This window comes from Hypanus sabinus, chromosome 10 (assembly GCF_030144855.1).
Source record: "Hypanus sabinus isolate sHypSab1 chromosome 10, sHypSab1.hap1, whole genome shotgun sequence".
Taxonomy (NCBI): Eukaryota; Metazoa; Chordata; class Chondrichthyes; order Myliobatiformes; family Dasyatidae; genus Hypanus; species Hypanus sabinus.
Genome location: NC_082715.1, coordinates 21,755,627 through 21,774,119, shown reverse-complemented (window position 1 = coordinate 21,774,119; position 18,493 = coordinate 21,755,627). Strand labels below are relative to the sequence as shown.

Below are 18,493 nucleotides of genomic sequence, written 5' to 3'. Positions count from 1 at the left end.
GGAGATCTGAAATACAAAAGGAAAATGACAGATTGTCATCCATAGAAAGAAGTGCTCATATTTGAGAGATTTGTTCATTAAAAAAGTGGAAAGAGATTCGTGCTGAGCAAATACCAGCAGTTTGTAACTCCGGATTCCAGCATTTGCATTCTCTTATGTCTCTTGATGAAGTATGCTCCTGAAAACCAGCAGTGTGCAGAAGAGCATTTCTGAATGCGCAATATGTCAAACCTTGAAGTGTTCTTCTATAATTTTTTTTATTGAATTTTCAAATGGTTCCAGAAGGAAAAAAAAATTATCAACCCTTCCCCCCTCCCCTTAACCCCTCCCCCCCGACATATCCCTGTCGAAAGAGAAAAAAAAGAAAGAAAGAATGCCTGGGTATCAGAAGATCCCCACATGCTCCATGGAGTTCATATTAACTTAGTATATATATTTATTTCTTTCCCCAAATAACCATTAATTTTATCTTCGGAGCACCTATATATTTAATCCTATCTTTTGTAAATAAGGGCACCAAATTTTCAGAATTATTTCATATTTATCTCTTAAATTAAGTAATTTTTTCAAATGGAATGCAGCTACAAGCTATATCTATTTTCATTTTCTTAATGAATGTTAAAATTCTTTTTCTTTTCACCTGTCCATTAAGCCCATTAACATTAAAACTTAAAAAATTCAGTCATTATTTTTAACAGGGTTACTCCAGTGTATAGTAATACCTAATTTTTCAACTTTCGTAGTAGCTTGGGGAATCTTTTTAAAATTCTCCGTGTTGCTATGTGTCTCCCCACCCCACCCCCTGATTGTCCAGGCAAAGAAAGAAAGATTAAATAAAAATAGATTATAGAGAAAAAAAAGACAAAATACCCCCTACTAATGTTGTGAATAAAAAAAAACACAGCATTACCCCCCTCCATTGTGCGGGTCATGGCAATCGCCTTGATTACATATGGGAATCCCGGAGCAATCGATCTGAAGTTCCCCCTGCTCCCCGTAACATAAAAAAGTATATATAAGAGAAGAAAAAATATCACTACTCACAATTAATATTTCTCAATTTTTTACCTTTCTCCCCCTGTATCATATAATTAATAATATATTTAAATATTCTTCTGTCCTTAAACATCCATCAACTCCATTCACTGTCCCTGTCTTCATCTTTAATTCATTTCACTTTTAAATCTTTGGCTGTGGTTAGCGAATATTTGGGAGTTCTTGTGCAAATTCTTCCGCATCCTGATAATCAGTAAAAGATCTTCTTTTTCCATCATCCAAAAAAATTATCGTGGTTGTCGGGTGGCGCAATATAAATTTATAACCCTTTTCCCATAAAACTTTTTTCGCTGGGTTAAATTCCTTCTTTCTCTTCAAAAGGTCATAACTTATATCAGGATAGAAAAGAACTGTTTTCCCTGCTATCATCAATGGCCCGTTTCTCTTTCTGGCACGTTGGGCAGCTGCCTTCAGGATCTTTTCTTTATCTTGATATCTTAAGCATTTTATCAAGATTGATTGTGGATTTTGATCAACTTGAGGTCTTGATCTTAAAGCTCTGTGAACCCTTTCAATTTCAATTAACTGGGTTCCTTCTTCCATTTCCAAAATTTCCGGAATCCATTTTTGAAAAAAATTTATTGGATCCTCTCCCTCTATACTTTCTTTAAGTCCAACGATCTTAATATTGTTTCGTCTGCTAAAATTTTCAAGTACATCCACTTTTTCCAACAACCGTTTTCTTTCTGATGTCCGGGCAGAAATATTATCTTCCATTTTATTCACTCTATCAATGGTGTCTCCCATTGTTTCTTCCAAGTTTTTAATTTTCTTGTCCATTTTGTCCTGTCTTTTCATCATTTTATCAAACATAATCTTCATATTTTAATACCTTTTTTATTACTTTTAATGCTTTTAATTCATGCATTATTTGCACCAAAGGTTTTTTTTTATGTCTCCAATATCACCTCCAACCTCTTCCTGTTGCTCTTCTTTGTTTGACAATAGACAGTAGGTGCAGGAGTAGGCCATTCAGCCCTTCTAGCCAGCATCGTCATTCACTGTGATCATGGCTGATCATACAAAATCAGTACCCATTTCCTGCCCTCTCCCCATATCCCTTGACCCCGCTATCTATAAGAGCTCTATCTAACTCTCTCTTGAATGCATCCAGAGACTTGGCCTCCACTGCCTTCTGGGGCAGAGCATTCCACATATCCACCACTCTCTGGGTGAAAACATTTTTCCGCATCTCTGTTCTAAATGGCCTACCCCTTATTCTTAAACTGTGGCCTCTAGTTCTGGACTCACCCATCAGTGGGAACATACTTCCTGCCTCCAGTGTGTCCAATCCCTTAATAATCTTATATGTTTCAATCGGATCCTCTCTCATCCTTCTAAATTCCAGTGTATACAACCCCAGTCGCTCCAATCTTTCAACATATGACAGTCCCGCCATTCTGGGAATTAACCTTGTGAACCTATGCTGCACTCCCTCAATAGCAATAATGTCCTAAAATTTGGAGACCAAAACTGCACAAAATACTCCAGGTGGGGTCTCACCAGGGCCCTGTACAGCTGCAGAAGGGCCTCTTTACTCGTATATTCCTCTTGTTATAAAAGCCAGCATGCTATTAGCTTTCTTCACTGCCTGCTGTACCTGCATACTTGCTTTCATTGACTGATGTACAAGAACACCTAGATCTCGTTGTACTTCCCCTTTTCCTAACTTGGCTCCATTTAGATAGTAATCTGCCTTCCTGTTCTTGCCTCCAAAGTGGATAACCTCACATTTATCCACATTAAACTGCATCTGCCATACATTTACCCACTCACTCAACCTGTCCAAGTCACCCTGCATTCTCATAACATCCTCCTGACATTTCACACTGCCACCCAGCTCTGTGTCATCAGCAAATTTGCTAATGTTACTTTTAATCCCTTCATCTGAATCATTAATGTATATTGTAAACAGCTGTGGTCCCAGCACTGAACCTTGTGGTACCCCACTGGTCACAGCCTGCCATTCCAAAAGGGACCCATTAATCACTACTCTTTGCTTCCTGTCAGCCAGCCAATTTTCAATCCATGTCAGTACTCTGCCCCCAATACCATGTGCCCTAATTTTGCCCACTACTCTCCTATGTGGGACTATCCAAAGCTTTCTGGAAGTCCAGGTACACTACAGCTACTGGCTCTCCCTTGCCCATTTTCATAGTTTCATAGTCTCTTCATCTTCGTCTGATTTATCCAGAGAATCTGATTCCACCTCATATTCACTTTCAGTTCCGATCATAGCTGGGATTTGTAGTTTGGGTTGCTCGTGTTTACGCATGCCCCTTCCTTCACACATGCACAATTCCTGTTGCTTTTTTTTTTGGAAACGGTTGATGTTGCCGTAGTTTCTATTCTGTATCGCTGGAGGTAAAATGCACATGAGCCCGAGGCTCTTTCCTGGTGGTCGGCCTTGATTCTTTTCCAACTTGTGTTGTCTTCAAAGTAGTAGTTTTCTTCTGCTTCTGTTTAGGAGACATATCCTAAAACATTCCTGAGTAGTTTATATGTAATTTTTTGAAAGTATTTACTAACTTTTCTTCACTTAAACATTTTTTTACTTTTTTTTTAAACGGGAGAGCTGGATTTCCACGTCTCAATCCTACGTCATCACGTGACGTCCCCAATACCTTGAAGTGTTTGAGCCACGGCAGCAGAAGACCATGAACATACACCCAGTGGCCACTTTATTAGGCTCAGGAGGTATCTAATAAAGTAACCACTGAGTGTATACTCACAACGTGAGCTCTCTTTCCTCAAAGAAACCAAACACACGGGGAACATCTGCGGGAACGTCCCTGTTATTTAATTCTCTGCCTTACCTCCATCCATCTGTCTGTGGTCTCCTGCATTATTTGAATGAGTCCCCTGCAAGTTTGAGGAACAGCACCTCACCTTCCTTCTTGGCATACTGCAGAGTCTGGACTCAACGTCAAACTGGACTCACTTTCTCTGGTTGTACCAGAAGTGGTCATCCATCCACACTAACCCAAGCTTCCGCTCATCTAACACAACCCGGGCATTTCTCAGCTCGTGTGCACTTATTTCAAAGTTTTCTCTCTAATGTTCCTCATTAGTCTGTCACATGCTGTTAATGCTTTGAAGTTAAAACAAGATTACCATGGTGATGGGCTTCCAACAGAGATATTCCTGTGTCCTATCCATCCCTCCCCCTCCTTCTGTTCAAATAATTCAGTAATGGGATGGATGAAATGATAGACTGCCAAGCACATATCAACCAATCCCCAAATAACCTTCATGTTTTAATAATATACATGGAATCAATAAATATGTATGTTCACTTCACTATGATTACTGAAACATCAAAACCAACACTGGTTTTTCTTTGCAAGGAAGAGGCAGGGGACCCATGAAGCATCTCAGGAGTCAGAACATTGAGACAGTGGGTGTGGCTATCTGAGGGCTCTGCACACACTCGATATGGCGAGTGAGAGTCGGGGGAACTCGAAATAAACGTGGCATTACAGACCGTAACATCGAAACAGCGAATATTTGTCTCCTCTCTCACTGTGGAAGGAGTGGCATCTCTCTCTCCCTTATTAGTGAGCGAGAGAGAACCTGAGGGCTGCCGAACTGTTGGGATGAACAGTTTCTGATGGACTGTAGACGATAGCTGTTTTTTGGGGCTTTGCTGTTATTTACATGGTGGGTGGTGGGAGTGCTGATGCTTTCTGCTAGAATAAGTAGGGGGAGGGGATGGAAGAGGGTTGATGCTGCTTGTACAGGGGAGGGGGCAATGGTCTTTGGGGTTCTTTCATTTTTTCCCCCATCATTCTTTGTGGTTTTTCTTCTGTTTTGAGGATGTCTGTAGAGACTAAGAATTTCACATTGTATATTGTCTCCATTCTCTGATATTAAATGGAACCATTCAACAAATATCAAGCATTCCTCTTCCCTCAGGACAGCAGCCCTTCCGCCCATTAAGTCTCAGGACTCATAGCTTTTGTCCTTGCTCAACAATAGTTCTCATTCCACTGCAGTGAAAACTGTAATCAATGAGCATTTATATCAACCATCTAAACACAGCTGATACTTTTTTTTTGGGGGGGGGGGCACCATAAAAAACACTAGAGACAGGTGGAAGTTGTACATTCTGTTGTTCTTCTTTGCTTGATAAATCAATATGATTAAAGCTGTATTGTTTTAATCTCATTTTCTTCAAGTAAACTCCATACCCTGAATTCTCCCAATCTGTAAGAATCTATACCTAAAAGTCTTTAATATATTTAGCGACTGTTTCTTCTTAGTTAGAGAATTACAATAATTCACTACTCAATGTGAAAGAACTTCTCAGCTCTGCTCTGGACCAATGCCAATATTGTGCTGCTCAGTAAAGCTTCTAAAGCTCATTGTAATGTCCTGCTTATGTTTCTTTCTCCTCTTTCGACAAATTCTCCCACCCCAATGATTTAGTTTAATCTCCCAGCATCCAGTTAGTGAATTCCAGCACCCTCATCACAAGTAATATAAACTGGAAATACAATTGAATAGCGACCAGGCTAAATGTCGAAATCTCAGCAGGTCAGACAGCATCCATAAGGAGAGAAACTAGCTTCATGTTTCAGGCTAATGACCTTTGTGGTCCAAAATTTAAATTGGCACTTGCGTATTTTGTTTTAGAGTTCCCCTCTGCACCTTGTGACACATCATGCATCAACCTTGCTGTTTCTTTAGCATTTGCTGTTTTATTCTTTTTTATGAGGTCAAGTTGCTAGCTTAATGCTCAACCCAGCATGAATGGAAAGTGCGCAAAGAGTCAGCCAGATATGAACCTGGGACCACTTGCAGATCTGGTGCAGATCCCAGTACACCTCTGGCCATCTTATTCATATTTAATAACCTGTTAATGGGCTATGACTGATGATTTTAAAAATCTATCCAATGGAACCAAAGACAACTTTTTTAAATGGAGAATTATCTCTGATACAGAGAAAGACAACAAAATTCATCCAAACTCAAGAGACAATGTATTTTAAATACAAAACAAATTAAAACCAATTCACAACATGACATTCATGTGTTGAACATAATCAATAGAAGACAGAATTTCATTTAATAAAATGTAAACAAGCAGCTTTCTTACTCAACCAGTGGATGCATAATTACTCATACATTACAGCATTTAATCTTGAATTGAGTACTCACATCTTTAAAGTGCAGTTGGAACACCACCCCACCCCATTTGAGTTGTAACCCAAAAGTGCAAAAACTGAATCAAGGCTGACAATGAATTTCCTTATCAGTAAAGAAGGATACCCTTCAGGATATTGTAAGATTTATTTAAAAAAAGAAAATGAAATGATGCTTGGTTTTATTGAAAATGACAGATAACCATTGAAACTTTACAGTGAAATCTGCCATTTGAGTAACTGCATGAATATTTTACATCAGTCTTCACTGTGGGAAAACACTAGCAGTGTGAAAGATGTTGAAGAGTGTGAGGGATGAGAAGCATCTACAGTTACTATTACAAGGGAGAAAGTGCTCATAATGCTAAAAGACGCAAGCCAATCGGGCCAGATGAACTGCACCCTGGGTTCTGAAAGAGGTAGTGGTAGAGACTGTGGAGGCATTAGTAATAATCTTTCAAAAATCATTGGACTCTGGAATGGTGTCAGAAGACTGGAAAATTTCACTCCACTTGCTAAGAAAGGAGGAAAGCAGCAGAAATGAAATTATAGACCAGTTAGCCCTACCTCAGTGGTTGGGAAGATGCCAATTTTTAAGGATGAGGTGATGGATGACACAGGACAAGCTAGGACAAAGTCAGCATGGTTTCCTTCAGAGAAAATCTTGCCTGACGAACCTGTTGGAATTCTTTGAGGAGATTACAAGTGGATAGACACAGGGCATGCAGTGGATGTTGTGTATTTGGACTTTCAGAAGGCCTTTGGCAAGATGCCACACATGAGAGTGCTTATCAAGTTAAGAGCCCATGATATTTCAGGAAGGTCACTTGCAAGGTTCGAGCATTGGCAGATTGGTAGGAGGCAGTGAGTGGGAATAAAAGGATCCTTTTCTGGTTGGCTGCCAGTGACTAGTGGTGTTCCTTAGGGGTTGGTGTGGGACCACTTATTTTTCTGCTGTATATCAATGATTTAGATGATAGGTGGCTTTGTTGCCAAGTTTGCACATGATACAAAGATTGGTGGAGGGGCAGGTAGTGTTGAGGAATCAGGTAGGTCGCAGAAGGACTTAGACAGATTAGGAGAATGGGCAAGATAGTGGCAAATGAAATACAATGTTGGAAAATGCATGGTCATGCACTTTGGTAGTAGAAATAAATGTGCAAACTATCTTCTAAAGTGGGAGAATCCAAAAAATCTGAGATCAAAGGGATTTGGGAGTTCTTGTTAACTTGTAGGTTGAGTCAGTGGCGAGGAAGGCAAATGCCATGTTAGCATTCATTTCAAAAGGGCTAGAATATAAGAGCAGAGATGTGATGCTGAGGCTTTATAAGGCACTGGTGAGGCTTCACCTTGAGTATTGTGAACAGTTTTGGGCTCCTCATCTAAGAAAAGATGTGCTGGCATTGGAAAGGGTTCAGAGGAGGTTCACAAGGATGATTCCAGGAAGGAAGGAGTTATCATATAAGGAACATTTAATTGCACTGGGTCTGTACTCACTGGAATTTAGAAAGATAAGGGAGAAATCTCATTGAATCCTTTCAAATGTTCAAAGGCCTAGACAGAGTAGATGTGGAAAGGAAGTTTCCCATGGTGGGGTAATCTTGGACAAGAAGGCACAGCCTCAGGATAGACGGGTGTTGATTTAAAACAGAGGTGTGGAGAAATTTATTTAGCCAGACGGTGGTGAATTTGTTATGGCAGGCAGCTGTGGAAACCAGGGTGTTGGGTGTATTTAAGGCAAAGCTTGACCAGTTCTTGACATCAATGGTTACAGGGAGAAGGCTGGGGAGGGGAAAAAAAGGATCAACCATGATTGAATGGCAGAGCAGACTTGATGATGGGCCAAATGGCCTAATTCTGCTTCTACATCTTAAAGCATTATGGTCTTATTTGATCCATTTAGGCTCTGCTAATCAGTACCCAATTTAACCCTGATTTTCAGCTCTATGCCTGAGGGTCTGCAGAGATAGATTGCTGCTACTCTCAGTGAGAAAGGTGTTTCCTCAAGTTTTTTTCATATCTTTCAGTGAATTACTTTGAACCTGTACCCCATGAGATATGCTGTGGAAAATAGGTCCTTCCTGTCTACTTTACCTCAAGACCCATCCATTAAATCTTCTCTCAGCAATGGAAGCAGAATCAAATTCTTAAAGCACTAATTGAATGTTAACATCACATTTTACAATACAATACTAATACTTTGTCACCAAACAATTGATACTAGAGCGTAGAATCATCACAGTGATGTTTGTTTCTGCGCTTCACGCTCCCTGAAGTACAAATCAAAGTAAATATAATAAAAATTTAAATTATAAATAGTAATTAGAAAATAGAAATTTTCCCTTCATCACTCAACTTTTGCAGGTTGAGTCTGTGGTGAGGAAGGCAAATGCAATGTTAGCATTCATTTCCAGAGGACTAGAATATAAAAGCAAGGATGTAATGTTGAAACTTTATAAAGCACTGGTGAAGCCTCACTTGTTAAGTATTGTGAGCAGTTTTGGGCCTCCTATCTGGAAAGGATGTGCTGACATTGGAGAGGGCTCAAAGGAGGTTCATGAAAATGATTCCAGGACTGAAAGGTTTGTCATGAAGAACATTCGATGGGTCTGGACTGTATTTATTGGAATTCAGAAGAATGTGGGGGATCTCAGAGAAACTTATCAAGTATTTTAAAGGCATTGATAGAGAGGTTGTGGAAAGAATATTTCCTATGGTGGAAGAGTCCAAGACCAAAGGACACAGCCTCTGAAGAGAGGGACCTCCATTTAGAACAGAGATTAAGAAGAATTTATTCACGCAGAGTGGTGAATCTGTGGAATCCGTTGCCACAGATGGCTGTGGAGGCCTAGTCATTGGGTAATTAGGTATATTTAAAGCAGAAGTTGATAGATTCTTGATTAGCCAAGGGCATGAAGGGATACAGGGAGAAGGCTGGTAACTGGAACGGAGAGGGAAATTGGATCAGTCATGATGAAATCTCAAAGCAGATTTGATGGGCTAATTGGCATAATTCTGCTCCTATACCTTACAATCTTGTGGTAGTTAGGCCCTAGCTAAACTGCAAATTTCTACAATTAAGGCAGATGACAAATCCGTTAGAGACAGACAGACATACTTTATTGATCCAGAGGAAAATTGGGTTTCGTTACAGCTGCACCAACCAAGAATAGTGAAGAATAATGTTAATCATGCCAAGTAGAAAAAGCGGAGAGACAGGGTACTGAGAAGATTCACCTCATGTGACAATTGTGTGATTTTATTTGCATGGAGGAATTAGCGAAACAAAAGGCTCTCCTGAAAAAAAAGAGCAGAGATGGTTGAGGGATATTTAAGTTCAAAATTATGGAAGGGTTTTGACTGAGTAAAATAATGAGGAAATTTTTCAGAAAATATCAAATAATATAGACAAGATTATTTTGAAGATCAGGAAAACCTTAAAGAACACAGCAAATTGGAATCTGGAAAGTAATCTGAAAAGGATATTTGAAAAGATTGGAAAGATTAAAAAATAAATAATGAAAGCTAGAAATATTTCAATGTTATTGGTAAAGCATATCAAGTAGGATTATTTAGATTACACTTTAGAGAGCCAGAATAGTCAAAGGCCCAAATTACATTTCTCAAAGCATTACATGGACACTAACATTCAGAAGAGAGAATGTACAGTGGAAATTTCAAAATAAAATTTCACGTCAGCAACAAAAAAAAAACTGCACCAGATTAAAACAAAACTGAAACTCAATGTTGGGAAGATGAAATGACTGAGCATATGCATATAAAAATAAAAAATAACTAATTTAAAACAAGCAAAATGTACCAGCCTGCCAGAAAATAAAAATAATGATTTTCTTTTAAGCTTAAGTATTGGACAAAAGGCCCGTTAAGTGCTTAATACAAACATTTCCCCTGAAAATGCTCTATTTCAGTCCCTTTTGAATGCAGTTTGAGTATGAAGTGATATCTAAATACCTTATAGCGCATACTTGTTTTACCTTACAAAGGCCAACACATTTCTTTCGTGTATCATAGTTGACTAAGTAATGATTATAATACATATCAAATTTCTCACTTTGCGGAATTATGAACTGATCAGTTAAATCATGCAAAGACTGTGGATGCAAATCGTTTATGCCATAGGCTGATGTCATGATGTATTCCAACTTCCATTTGGGCTGCTTCTTCTCATTTGCTTCTGTAAGGTTCAGATAATACTGCCAGAAATCCTGAAAGAAAATAATATTTCTGCACAATATTTTCTGGTAAACAGGCAAAAGTTTATATTAGTTATGCAATTTCTGAAATAATTATCATGCAAACGAGATCCGGCTGGATCAGCTGACATTATAGATCTGTAGACTTTTTTTTAAAGAATCAGAATTAGGTTTAAAATCATTGGCATATGTTGTGAAATTTATTGTCTTTGCAGCAGTTGTACAACTCAGTACATAATAATAGAAAAAAAGTGACTTACAGTAAATATATATTAAATAGTTAAATTCAATAAATAGTGCAAAAATAGGAATAAAGTAGTGAGGTAGTGTTCATGGGTTCAATGTCCATCCAGAAATCAGAGGGCAGAGGGGAAATTTGCCATTATTCTATTGTAGCAGAACAGGACCAAAGGGACTGTTTCTGTACTGCAGTGCTCTATGACTCCTCGACGTTTCTACACATTTTCAGTCAGGAAACTAACAGAGTTACAGATAAAGGGAGTAGTGCCACAAAATATTTGTTATTCAGTAAAACGTCCCCGAAGTCTACCTGCACTCTCCCCTTCTCTGTAATGCAACATCCTGACTGATTCACAGTGCTAAAGGGCAGAGAGCATCTTTCAAGTGCAGAGCAACACATCAAGCAAACTCTCCTAGACTTCTGCAACCAAGATTCCACTTATTTCCAACACAATCTGTACAGAATCGGCCACACCAGCTCAGAATTATAGAAAATGTTAAATGCAGGAGTATTACAGCGGAATACAATTGGGGTGCCACAGCAGCTTAGCAGTTAACAGGATGATCACAGCTCAGGGCTTCAGAGTTCGGAGTTAAATTTCCTGTAAGCAAATTTTTATATTTATATTCCTTCCTGTGTGCACATGGATTTCCTCCAGGTACTCCAGTTTCCTCCCACATTCCAAAGACTTAGGAGGTTAGTACGTTAATTGGTCGTTAGAAATTGTCTCGTGATTAGGATATTAGTGTGTCCCTGGGCGGCATGGCTCGAAGGGGTGGAAGGACCTGTTCTGTGCTGTATCTCGAATAAATAATATGTCAATACAGTCACCTCAGGATTTTATAAAATCTATTGGAAAACAGCCATTCCTCTCCCATTTCTGTCAATGGCACAGGTCCCTGAAAGCACTTCAGTTGCATACATTTTTTTTTTAAGAGCAGTACCAATATTCAATTTAACTAAGAACCCGGCCTTTCTTACAGTGGTAAAACTGCAGTGATTGAGTCTAGGATAACATAGATAAAATGCTGAAGGAACTCAGCATGTCAGGCAGCATCAATGGAAAGAAATACAGAGTTGACATCTCGGGCCGAGACCCTTCTTCAGGACCGGGAGGGAAGGTGGAAGAGCCCAGAATAAGAAGGTGGGCGGGAGGGGAAGGAGTACAAGCTAGAAGTTGATAGGTGGAGCAAAGAGAGTGGGGAAAGGAGATAAAGTGAGAGTTGTGAGGTGATAGGCGGGAAAAGTAAAGGACTGAAGAAGAAGGCATTAACACCAATTTCTCAAAACAGGACTTGTGATATGCAGCAGCTGCTCCTACGACTGTCTACCGCCTGCTCCTAAGACTTCACGTGACCCTGAGCGGGCGGCTAAGAAGGTGCTGCACCTTGCCCAAGGGTGACCTGCGGGCTAACAGAGGGAAGCAGCACCTTACAGCTCCTTTGATAGAGACGTATCTCCATGACTAAGTCTAGGTTTTCATTTAAGTAAACTTCAAATAATTTTAAATCCAATTTCTAGTCAGCGTAACACTAGGTACCCTCATTAAAATGTCTGTTGTTAAGGATAAATCCATTTTCAGCCAGATTAAAATTGTATTAGGTTAACTCTCAAACACAAAGCACGTATTTTAATAGGGAAACAAAGCTACATTCCATTCAGCTGAATGGAATTATGCTGTTTTATAGAATTTGGTATTTTCATAAATTTATTTTTTAAACAAGAAGATTGAAGGCAAAACACACCAGTGGAACGTCTCCAGTGCAGACTGTGCTCACTTTGGAATGTTAATTCACTCACAGGCAGCAGACACTTACCAGCAGACTGTAATCACTTGTGTCGTACTTAAACAGGCGCAAGCCTGGGTTGTTGGATACTTGCTCGAAAATTCCTCTTTGAGGGGTTACAGCAGGTGCCACAAACAAAGAATTGATTGGACTCCCTAATGGAGAGATTATGAAATTAAATTTTACTGATTTAATGTAAATGTTTACATTTTTAAAGAACATTTTTTCCTATCACTAAAATATAAATGTAAAATGATTCACTTTAAAACACAGATTACAATATAAAGTACAGAATTCATTACCAAAACATTTATATTTATTATATACATCAGGGGTTCAAACTCATTTTAGGTCACGGGCCGAATTGGGCAAAATGCAGCTTCATGCAGGCCGGATCAGTCGGGTGCGTGCGAACGCAGCTTCCTTTGCCTCCGTTTTTTCAGCCTGTTCTCATGCGTCTCAGTCTCTGCTATAACTACAAAGTGTTTCACTTCACAAATTCCGTTTCTTATGAAGAAGACTGCTGAGCAAGCATTATTTTTATGATTGGTATTAACTTACAATCATAGGCTTCATATCGCCGGGCCATTAATAATTAAAATAATAGATCTATCTAAAATGATCTCGCGGGCCGGATATAATTGTACGCCGGGCCGAATACGGCCCGCGGGCCTTGAGTTTGACACCTATGATATACATTAATAGCAGCAAATGCATCAGCATTATTCTTAATTTAACATAGTTGAATTTTAGTCAGGAAGTTGAGTTTTAGTTCTGCATATGGACTGATTTTATAGACTCAGCCAGGCACCACCCTCCCCACCACTGAGGGCATCCTGAAACAACAGTACCTCAAGAAGAGGGCATCCAGGATATGCCCTCTTCTCATTGCTATCATCAGGAAAGTCTCAGTGTCTTAGGAACACTTTCTTCCTCACCACCATCACATTTCTCATTGGTTGATGAACACTACCTAGCTATTCTTCTCTTGCAATCTCTACTATGTTACAATAAAAAAGTTTTATATTTGGCACTGTACCTTTCCCACAAACATTAAATACCTTGACATGTCATATGTCACAGATAACAAACCTGATTCTGATTCTAATACTACATATCACTGGATTATTGAGGGAGGTCTCCATTCCTCAAAATGCTGTCTTGCACTCAAGACCTCAGCTGACTTCTCCAGTGCACTCAAAATACAGGAGGGTTTTCCCAATTTACCATGTCAATCATCTCTGAAACAGACAATCTTCCATTTCATGACTGTTGCCAGAAACTGAATGAATTGGTTGTTCTACTAGTTTACGAAAACAATAGTGACAGAACAATATGTTAATTCACCACAACTGTAGTAGTATTTAGGTAGATTTTAGGTCAAAAAAATTAATAATGATGTCTACATCTCTAAAAAGTGCCATCTCCTTTGCTGGAATGTCTCCAAGGTCTTCAACAATAAAAAAAAAATCTTGTTCATATTTACAAACATGTACGGCACGAATAATACACAAATAAAATGCATTGTAGTAGATTTGATCTGATTGAAAAATTCTCCTTCATCAATTCCCAATGTCCTTCTATCGAACGTAGGTATCATTAATTCTATCTTTACCAATACAGTGGTACTTTTGTTCAGCTAAAAAGCATTCCACTGTGTACTTCCTGACATTCCCAACATTTTAAAATCAAGACACAACGCAATTAAATTTCTATCCAGCATCTCAAAATTATAACATTTTCTCAGTACTGCTTACCATTAGGAGCTTAACATACTAATTGCCTTAAATGCATCCAAATCTAGCTCAATATCATGCTGAGGTTTGGAACTGAGTGCTACTTCCTATTCTGGAAGTAAAGGCTGGCAAATAGGTTGTTGATGAACTGGAACTGTTCAATGATATCATTAATTCTGTAAGTTCATGGTGATTAGAAACAAAATAACAAAGTATATTTTTCTGATCCTGTAAACTGTTGTTCCTCTTCAGATAAAGCCCAATATTTCCACAGTCATTTTCACCACTGTTTCACAGAGGGTCCAGGGGAATTTCATACGAATGATTGTAGGAACAAAAGGATTAGCAATTGAGGACGGTTTGATGGCTCTGGGCCTGTACCTGCTGGAGTTCAGAAGATTCAGAGAGGATCTCATTGAAACCTATTGAATATTAAAAGGCCTACAAAGAGTGGACTTGGAGAGAATGTTTCTTGTGGTGGGAGAGCCAAAGATCAAAGGGCACAGCCTCAGAATACAAGGAAATAGAAACATAGAAAACCTACAGCACAACACAAGCCTTATGGCCCACAATGCTGTGCTGAACATGTACTTTGTACTTACTTTAGATATTACCCAGGGTTACCCATAGCCCACTATTTTTCTAAGCTCCAAGTACCTATCCAGGAGTCTCTTAAAAGACCCTATCATATCCTCCTGCACCTCCATTGTCGTCAGCCCATTCCACGCAATCACCACTATCTCGTAAAAAATTTACCCCGCTGTACCTACATCCAAGCACCTTAAAACTGTACCCTTTCATGTTAGTCATTTCAGCTCTGGGAAAAAGCCTCTGACAATCCACACAATCAATGTCTTTCATCATCTTATACAGCTCTATCAGATCACCTCTTATCCTCTGTCACTTCAAGGAGAATGGGCCAAGTTCACACAACCTATGCTCATAAGGCATGCTCCCCAATCCAGGCAATATCCTTGTGAACCTCCTCTGCACCCTTTCTACGGCTTCCACATCCTTCCTGTAGTGGGGTGACCAAAACTGAGCACAGTATTCCAAGTGGGGTCTGACCAGGGTCCTATGTAGCTGCAACATTACCACTCGGCTCTTAAACTCAATCCCACGGTTAATGAAGGCCAATGCACTGTATGCCTTCTTAACCACAGTCAACCTGCACAGTAGCTTTGAGTGTCTTATGGACTTGGACCCCAAGATCCCGCTGATCCTCCGCACAGCCGAGAATCATACTATTAATACTATATTCTGCCATCATATTTGACCCACCAAAATTAACCACCTCACACTTACCTGGGTTGAACTCCATCTGACATTTCTCAGCCCAGTTTTGCATCCTATCAATGTCCTGCTGTAACCTCTGACAGCCCTCCACATTATCCACAACACCCCCAACCTTTGTGTCATCAGCAAATTTACTAACTCATCCCTCCACTTCCCTACCCAGGTCATTAAAAAACAAAAAAATCACAAAGAGAAGGGATCCTAGAACAGATCCCTGAGGCACACCACTGGTCACCGACCTCCATGCAGAATATGACCCATCTACAACCACTCTTTGCCTTCTGTGGGCAAGCCAGTTCTGGATCTACGAAGCAAGGTCCCCTTGGATCCCATGCCTCTTTACTTTCTCAATAAGCCTTTCACAGTGTAGCTTATCAAATGCCTTGCTGAAATCGATATACACTACATCTACTGCTCTATCTTCATCAATGTGTTTAGTCACATCCTCAAAAAATTCAATCAGGCTCAAAAGGCACAACCTGCCTTTGACAAAGCCATGCTGACTATTCCTAATCATATTATACCTCTCCAAATGTTCTTAAATCCTACCTCTCAGGATCTTTGCCATCAACTTACTAACCACTGAAGTAAGACTCACTGATCTATAATTTCCTCGGCTAACTCACTCCTATTCTTGAATAATAGAACAACAACTGCAACCCTCCAATCCTCCGGAACCTCTTACATCCCCTTTGATGATGCAAAGATCCTCACCAGAGGCTCAGCAATGTCTTCCCTCTCCTCCCACAGTAGCCTGGGGTACAACTCATCAACTCATCCAATAAAAAATCCAGCACATCTTCTTTCTTAATGTCTATATGCTCAAGCTTTTCAATCCACAGTAAACCATCCCTACAATCGCTAAGATCCTTTTCAGTAGTGAATACTGAAGCAAAGTATTCATTAAGTACCTCAGCTATCTCCTCCAGTTCCATACCCACTTTTCCATTGTCACACTTGATTGGCCCTATTCTCTCACGTCTCATCCTCTTGCTGTTCACATACTTGTAGAATGCCTTTGGGATTTCCTTAATCCTGCTCACCAAGCCTTCTCATGGTCCCTTCTGGCTCTCCTAATCTCATTCTTAAACTCCATCCTGCTAGCCTTATAATCTTCTAGATCTCTACCATTACCTAGGTTTATGAACCTTTCGTAAGCTTTTTCTTCTTGATTAGGTTTTCAACAGCCATTGTACACCATAGTTCCTGTACCCTTTCATCCTTTCCGTCTCATTGCGATGTACCTATGCAGAATGTCACGCAAATATCCCCTGAACATTTGCCACATTTCTGCCATACGTTTCCCTGAGAACATCTGTTCCCAATTTATGCTTCCAAGTTCCTGCCTGATAGCTTCATATTTCCCCTCACTCCAATTAAACGCTTTCCTAATTTGTCTGTTCCTATCCCTCTCCAACGCTATGGTAAAGGAGATAGAATTGTGATCACTATCTTCAAAATGCTCTCCCACTGAGAGACCTGACACCTGACCAGGTTCATTTCCCAATACTAGATCAAGTACAGCCTTTTCTCTAATAGGCTTATCTACATATTGTGTCAGGAAACCTTCCTGAAACCACATAACAAACCCCACCCCATCTAAACCCCTTGCTCTAGGGAGAAGCTAATCGATATTTGGGAAATTAAAATTTTTCAACACGACAACCCTGTTATTATTACATCTTTCCAGAATCTGTCTCCCTATCTGCTCCTCAATGTCCCTGTTACTACTGGGTAGTCTACAAAAAAACACCCAGTAGAGTTATTGACCCCTTCCTGTTTCTAACTTCCACCCATAGAGACTCAGTAGACAAGCCCTCTGTGAATTCCTCCTTTTCTGCAGCCAGACACCATCTTTGATCAGCAGTGCCATGCACCCCTCTTTTGCCTCCCTCCCTGTACTTTCTGAAACATCTAAAGCCTGGCACTCTAAGTAACCATTCCTGCCCCTGGACCATTCAAGTCTCTAATGGCCACAACATCATAGCTCCAAGTACTGACCCACGCTCTAAGCTCATTCACTTTCTTCATGATGCTTCTTGTATTAAAATAGACACATCTCAAACAATTAGTCTGAGCGTATCCCTTCCCTATCACCTGCCTATTCTCCCTCTCGCACTGTCTCCAAGCTTTCTCGATATGTGAGCCAATCTCCTCTTCCCCAGTCTCTTCAGTTCAGTTCCTACGCCCCAGCAATTCTAGTTTAAACTCACCCCAGTAGCCTTAGCAAAACTCCCCGCCAGGATATTGGTCCTCCTGGGATTCAAGTGCAACCCGTCCTTTTTGTATAGGCCACTACTGTACCAAAAGAGGTCCCAATGATCCAGAACTGTGAATCCCTGCCCCCTGCTCCAATCCCTCAACCACACACTTATCCTCCATCTCATTCTATTCACTCCTCACTCTTCTATCTATCTCATGTGACAGGCAGTAATCCCGAGATTACTACCTTTGAGGTCCTGCTTCTCAACTTCCTTCCGAACTCACAGTAGTCTGTTTTCAGGGCCTCTTTTTCCCTACCTATATTGCTGGTACCAATATGTACCACGAGCTCTGGCTGTTCACCTTCACACTTCAGGGTATTGTGGACGCGATGAGAAACATACCAGATCCTGGCACCTGGGAGGCAAACTACCATCTATGTTTCTTTCCTGCATCCACAGAATCGCCTGTCTGACCCCCTAACTATAGAGTCCACTATCACTTCTGCCTTTTTCCTTTCCCTATCCTTCTTAGCCACAGGGCCAGACTCTGTGCCAGAAATGCGACCACTGTTGCTTCCCCCAGATAGGCTGTCCCCCCCAACAGCACTCAAACAGGAGTACTTATTGTTACGTGGGACAGCCACAGGGGTACTCGCTAGTATCTACTCTTGCCCTTCCCTCTTCTGACTGTCACCCACTTATCTGTCTCCAGTAGCCCCGGTGTGACTATTTGTCTATAGCTCCTCTCTATCACCTCCTCACTCTCCCTGACCAGATGAAGGTCATCAAGCTGCAGCTCCAGTTCCCTAACCCAG

The 18,493-nt window shown here is 40.3% G+C and overlaps 1 protein-coding gene across 1 annotated transcript in view; it reads right to left on the bottom strand.

The window, feature by feature from the left end:
• Window positions 1-6,019: 6,019 nt before the first annotated feature.
• smpdl3a (sphingomyelin phosphodiesterase acid like 3A) overlaps window positions 6,020-18,493 on the bottom strand; it is a 53,673-nt gene continuing 41,199 nt past the window's right edge. Inside the window, exons 7-8 of the mRNA XM_059981493.1 lie at window positions 12,473-12,597; window positions 6,020-10,426 (exon numbers count right to left, since the gene is read on the bottom strand). Coding sequence (XP_059837476.1) covers window positions 10,121-10,426; window positions 12,473-12,597 — 431 coding nt within the window. The 3' untranslated portion in view covers window positions 6,020-10,120. The remainder of the gene's footprint in view (window positions 10,427-12,472; window positions 12,598-18,493) is intronic.